The sequence below is a fragment of the Petaurus breviceps genome, unplaced genomic scaffold (assembly GCF_028583685.1).
Source record: "Petaurus breviceps papuanus isolate PSGF00001 unplaced genomic scaffold, PetGlider_PUasm1.0 91041, whole genome shotgun sequence".
NCBI lineage: Eukaryota > Metazoa > Chordata > Mammalia > Diprotodontia > Petauridae > Petaurus > Petaurus breviceps.
The window spans coordinates 7,520,485-7,527,180 of record NW_027187400.1 but is presented as its reverse complement, the minus strand read 5'-3'; the positions used below and the strand labels follow the sequence as shown (position 1 = coordinate 7,527,180).

Sequence of the window (6,696 nt, the reverse complement as noted above, 5' to 3'; positions counted from 1 at the left end):
ACCGCGGCGAGCGATCATCCTGCCGTGGCTTGGGGCCCCTCGTCACATGCAGCTCCTTGCGGGATGCTAGATTGCAGAAGCTTCCCAATACGATATACAATGCAACATGACAAATATAATATAATATAGTATAGCATAATAATTTCACATAATATAGTGTAATATACCGTCACAACAAAGCATCTTTTAAGATGTTATATTTATAGGGCCTATTTATAAGCACCTATTTAAACTCTCGTTGATTGGTCTAGGCGCAGCTCCAGGCCCCATTGTGATTGGCGCGTTCTTCCGTCCGTCAAGGAGGCGGGCTTAAGACTCGGCTGGGCCCCAGCAGGCTCTAGGATTGGCCGAGGTAGCGGTAGCCGTGACTTCGATTGGTCGGTCATGCCGTCGGTCGGGGCGGGGGAGGCGGGGCCGGAGGGCGGCTGGCCGTGGGGCGGGCGGGCCCCGGAATTGTCATTTCTTTGTTTCCGAAGGCGGAGGAGGCTCCGCGGCCCCCCCTCCCCGGCCCCCGCCCCCGGCCCCGTCCCCACCCCCTCCCCCCTGGGGGCTGGCTCCGCGGCAGTGACCGGCCCCAGGGTAGAGTCCAGGCCCGGAGCGCTGGGAGAGGCGGCGGCGGCGGCTGAGGAGGAGGCGGCGGCAGCGGCGGCGGCGGCGGCGCGGGGCGGGCGGGCGCCGGGAGCGGCGGCTCGGGCTCAGCTCGGGCGGCGGAGGCGGAGGAGGAGGAGGCAGCGGCGGCGGCGGCGGCGGCGGCTCGGGCTCCCGGCCCCCCAGCGGGAGGAGGATGAAGCGGCGGAACGCGGACTGCAGCAAACTCCGCCGCCCCCTAAAGCGGAACCGGATCACCGAGGGCATCTACGGCAGGTGAGGCCCCGGCCCGCCCCGGCCCCGTTATGTAAGCCCGGCCCCACTAGGCCGCACGCCCGCCGCCCGCCGCCCGTAGGGGGCTTTCCGGACGGCCCAGGGCCGTCCGCCGCCCGGCCTGGTCTGTGGAGGCGGGGCGGGGCCGGCCGGGCCGGGTGGCCAGCGGGGCTAATGCTGCCGCCGCCGTCGCCGCCGCTGCTGCTGCTGCCGCCGCTGACTGCAGCCCGGGGGTGGGGGGGGCGCCAGGAGGGGAGCCACGCACAGATCCCCCCCACCCCAGACACACGGGCAGGGGAGCCACGCACAGACCCCCTCCAGGCACAGGGGCGGGGGAGCCACGCACAGAACCCCGCTCCCCAGACACACGGGTAGGGGAGCCACGCACAGAACTCCCCCCCCAGGCACACACATGGGTGAGGGAGACTCATCAACAGACCCCTTCCCCACCCCAACACACACGTGGACAAGGACGAAAGGAGACCCACTTAAAGATACCCCCCCAGACACATGGGTGGGGGAACCACTCACAGACAACCCCCTCAGACACACACACACATCCACATCCACACACAGGCAAGGTAGACCCATTCACAGCCCCTCACCCCAGACATACACACAGGGGGGAAGATCCATTCACAGACCACTCCATCCCAGACACACATGGGAGGGGGACCTACTCACAGATACTACCACCCCCGAGACATACACATATGGGCAAGAGAGACACACTCATAGACATCTCCCCCCTTCCCAGACCAGGACCCACTCACACACACAGAGGAGTGAGACCCACTCACAGACACCCATCTCCCCCAGACACAAGGATTCCGGAGAGCCATTCACAGATAACCATACTGCCCAAGCACACACAGACCAGGACCTACTCACAGAACATTCCCACAGACACAGGTGGTCAGGGGAGACCCATTCACAGACCACCCCCATACCTTGGACACACAAAGACCAAGACCTACTCACAGACCAGCTCCCACCCTGAACACATGGCTGTGGAAACTCACTCACAGACACACAGACCAGACCCACCCATCTTCACAAGACACCTAAAGATAGCCCCTATGTTACAGACTCTGCCAACCACCATCTTCACGAGAGACACCCCCCCAATTCCCTTGACATATGGACACAGATGTCTTAAGAGACCCCCATGATACCACCTACATACAAACAGCCGCCCACATAGAGATACTCCCAGGAGACCCCCCTCCCAAAAGATAAACCTCCCCACATATAGAAACCCTCATCCTCACAGGAGACTGCCCAAAGATACTTTCTTCATCACAAGTGACTGCTCCCCCCCACAAAAAACAAACAAATAAACCTCATACACACATCCCAATCCTCAACAACAAAAAATCACCTAGAAGACAACCTTCCAAACAGATACCCCTTTAGTCACAGGATATATTCCCCATAAAATAGGCCTTATACTGTCATCTCTTTCTTCCCTGGAGGTACCCCCTAAAGCACCCTTATAAAAGACACCTACTTATTCACAGGATGCCCTTCAATAAGATAGCTTTACACACTTGCCCTTCCTTACATGAGAGGTTCCCCACAAAACAACCTCCACACACTTGTATAATTCCTTCCTCACAGGGACACAGGCAAAAGACAGTCTCTATACACCTGGATGTCTCCTTCATAGGAGAGGCCCCTCCCCATCAGACAGATTATACGTATCTAGATACTCCCTTGAGGAGGATGGACTCTCAAGACAACCTCTTTACATATAGGCACCCCATCTCTCACCCATAATCCTCCCCTTTTTCTCACAGGGGGGTCTGCCATGAGATAACTCCTTCACCTGGATCCCTCCTTGTGCACAGGTGATGCCTCTGTGGCATACCTCCATCTACATAGATACCAACTTTCTCAAAGGAGGCCTCCTACACACAGCTTCCTCAGACTTGGCCATCCCCTTGCTCGTAGGAGATGACCCCCACAAAACAACCCACAGGCCTAGAACTTGCTTCCTTAAAGGTCTGCTTCAAGACAGCACCCATTATATAAAAAAATCATTCTGACAGGAGATTCCCCTGGAAGGCAACCTACCTAGACACCCTCCTCCATAGGTTATTATTTATTATTCACTCGAGATAATTCTTTTTATAATAGGAACTCCTTCCATACTCCCATCTTATCAGGAGATGCCCCTCACAAGATAATACCCCTTTTCTCACAGGAGGCCCCTCACATAAAGACATTTCCTTTCTCATAGCTCCCCAGACATTCCCCTCCTCTTAGGAAAGCTGCCACCAAGGTAACACCCCATCTTCATAGGAGGCCTCCATCCAGGGCCATGTGCTTTTACATAGCCTTCCAGATACTTCTTTACTCGAGATACCTCAACACTTAGGACAACCTAAACACAAGGTACCGCTTTCTTCATAGAAGCAAACCCTTTTTCAGGAGGCCCCCAAAAGAGAACTCTCTTCTTGATACCCTCTTTTCCACATCATCTTCCCTGCAGAGTTACCCTTCCAGAGGAAATTTCTCCAGAAGACACCCATTTTCTCACAGAGTAGGTCTGCACACAGACACCTGCTTCCTGAAGGGGAAGGGTCTTCCTGCACCATCCCTCCTCCTTTCCCCACAGAGCCCCCTCCCCCATATACACACAGACACACCCTTTCCTCCCTGGGAATCTTCACCCTCCATACAGAGATAGTCTTCCTAATAGAGGGCTTCTGATTTCTCAGAACTCTAAGTGGATAAGCTTTTCATTGTGGAGAAAAGATGGTGTGGTAGGCAGCGCCTTTAGTCTTTCCTGGCCTAATTCATAGGGGCCAAGGCTCCTCAGCCCCATAGCAATCTCTGGGATGGGGGGAAGGGGGGTCCCAGTCCACTTTCTTTTTCTGTTCCACTTGGGTACTGAGGGAAAAGCTGCTGCAAAAAGTCAGGCACACTGGACCTGATCCAGGCTCCTTTGGGGCTACTGTTAGTCTGTGCTTTGCTCACTGTAGACACTTTCTTGTTTGAATTTAATTAGTAAAACAATTTTAACATTACAAAGAAAGTTTTTCTTGCAATCTTGCACCAAGGGAAAAAGACCCTTATTGGAGCCATTGCCCCCAAATCTTGTGTCTTCTTTTGTCCTTCCACCCCTTCTTCCCCCATTCCAAGCAACAATAACTTAAAGGTCTTTCTGGGCTCAGAGGAAACTACAGGTTCATGTCAGTTTCAGTGTTTATCATTTAAAATCCTAGGCCCTCAGAAGGATTCATACACAATAGTCATTTTTGTTCTGTTTGGTCAAGAAACCTATTGGGAAAGTAAGTGGAGAATTTCTAATGAGTGAAAATTTACTTAAGTCATCCTCAGTGTGTCTTAAACATGTGTTTTTCTAGCCAGGGGCCTTACAGGAATATGTGAGATGACTAAGACACCTGGGACGTCTTAGCATCACTGTACACATTTATACATGTTATTGTTCACATACACGGGATGACTTTTCTAAAGTAGCTGACGTGCCTGCATCATTTTTTAAAAACCACATATATATAAGAGCATAATTAAAGCAAAGGATTCTAGAATATGTCCTTATGTGATGACTAATCAAGATCATTTCAACCAAAACCATAAAAAAGAAAAAAATTTCTTGATCATTTAATAATTGGTAAAACTAAGTGTATATATTCAATTTAAGTTGAAAACCACAATTGTTGACTAAAAAGCAGATCTCTTTGTTATTAAGAAATATATGAAAAACTTACCAGGCGGTGAGTTGAGAATAAAGTGTACTAGAGAAAACAAACTAATTGTGGAATTGGAATATCTTCCATTTATAGGTAGAGTCCCAGGATGTTTCCACGTGCTCTGTTGTGTTTCAAGTTGTGCTTGCATCTTGTTCAAGGTCCGTTGTGTTGTTACTATGTTGCTGATGGTTCTTTTGACTTTGAATTCTCTTACTTGTGTAACTGATGCTAAAGCTCTTGGGAGACTAATGAGCCTCAGTCATCAAGTTTTGAAAGTTCCCCAGAAACATTTAATTATATCTGTCATTTATTTGCTTCATGTGTGTTCTGGCACCTTCGTTGGGTCTCATGAGGTGCTACATAAAAAGGACTTTATTTCCTTTAGAAGATATCAAGTGAGATCCTCTGTTTTTCCTTGTGTTACTGAGTGAACTGCGGAGTAGGATTAAAAGTTTCAATGAGTCTCTTCTAGGTTAATACTAGTTTTTAAAGGGAGATTTATAGCAGAGTCCAAATGCTTCAGTTCTAAATTGTAAGAGTAAGCTAATTGTAAATCGAGGGCTCTTAACCTGGGCAGTCTATGAACTTGTTTTAAAAAAATTGTTTGATAACTTTATTTCAGTATAATTGGTTCCCTTTGCCATCCTATGCATTTTAAAAACATCATTCATTCTGAGAAGTCCATGGGCTTCACCATTATCCAGGGACTCCACAGGACACACAAAAATGTTAAGAACCTCTATTGTAAATAACATTCAAAGGTTCGTGAATATTTGTAATAGGCATCAGAATTTATATTTAATATAAAATTTCATATGTAAGGTTTGCCCCACCCCACCTCCCATTTCCAGTTGCCCATTTGGTTCTCCACTGTAGGTTAACTTTTATTCCACTCACCAGAAAGCAGCTTACATCTGACCCTGACTGCTATTCTAACCAACAGGGGGCAGACTTCCCAATTACTTTATCCTCTTTCTACCTTACATGGAGTCAGTGAGGGGATGGTGCAAGGTCCAGATTAGTGATGTAGGAATTCAGAAATCACAGTGTTGACAGAGGAGCCTCATCTGTTGTCTTAAAAAAGGTTCCAAGCAGAGTGTCAATCATTGCTACAGCAGCAAGCTAGCAGTGTATAGTTTTAACTTTCAAAGCTTCCTACAAGCCTGTTTGGCTTAGTCTTTAAGAAAGGTGGATGCCATTGTAAGCTTTGGCACACCTATAATCAAAACTTGTAGGTTCTGGGCGGCTAGGTGGCACAGTGAATAGAGCACCAGCCCTGGAGTCAGGAGGATCTGAGTTCAAATTCGGCTTCAGACACTTAACACTTACTACCTGTGTGACCTTGGGCAAGTTGCTTAACCCCAGTTGCCCTCCAAGAAATAAAAAGAAAAAAAAAAGCCCCAAACTTGTAGGTTCTTCTCTTGCTTAAAAATCCATTTGGGGGTAAAATGGTCTTTTGAGTAGCTTCTGCCACTGGTCTAGCAACTGTTAATAAACTGTCTCTTGATTCTGATCTAGCTCATGGTCAGTTTAGAGGGAATGCCAGGAGTTTGCTTCAAACTCAGAAATATATTTTTTAAAGGAAGCCAATTTTGTGTCAACTTAAAATTGAAGAACTGAGAGAAATTTAAAGAGATAACATGATATGGAAGAAATCATCATTTTGGAATCAGTGGGCATCTGTCTTGCATTCCTAGCTCTTCTACTTACTATTCATGTGACTTGCTCTCTGAGCCTCAGTTTACTTGTCTGTAAAATGAGGGGGTTAGGATAGATGACCTTGAAGGTCTCTTCCAGTGCTGATCCTGTGATCAATCTATTTTTATTGATATGTTTTGTTGTTGTTTACCAAACATATGATTTCATCAGTGTTTAGAATTCTTCTGACTTTGATGAGGACCTTTCTCTACCAGTGCAGATCGACCCGTGTAATTTATAGGGGGGGAGGGGGAGGAGAAAAGGTTAAGCCACTTACCCAGGGTCATATAACTAGTGGTAAGACTTTAACTACTCTCTCCTGGGCCACCTCTCTTTCCCCTCTTTTCCAGGCTGTTGTCTATATGATCAATTGTGTGTGTGTGTGTGTGTGTGTGTGTGTGTGTGTGTGTGTGTGTGT

The 6,696-nt window shown here is 48.4% G+C and overlaps 1 protein-coding gene across 3 annotated transcripts in view; it reads left to right on the top strand.

Moving 5' to 3' along the window:
- The first annotated feature begins 706 nt into the window (after positions 1–706).
- MACO1 (macoilin 1) overlaps positions 707–6,696 on the top strand; it is an 81,452-nt gene continuing 75,462 nt past the window's right edge. For 2 of the 3 annotated variants that reach the window (XM_069079071.1, XM_069079070.1), the window contains exon 1: positions 709–864. In XM_069079071.1, the coding sequence (XP_068935172.1) occupies positions 785–864 (80 nt within the window). In that variant the 5' untranslated portion in view covers positions 709–784. Of the gene's footprint in view, positions 865–4,673; positions 4,739–6,696 lie in introns of all 3 variants that reach the window. The other variant, XM_069079072.1, reaches the window with a different exon arrangement.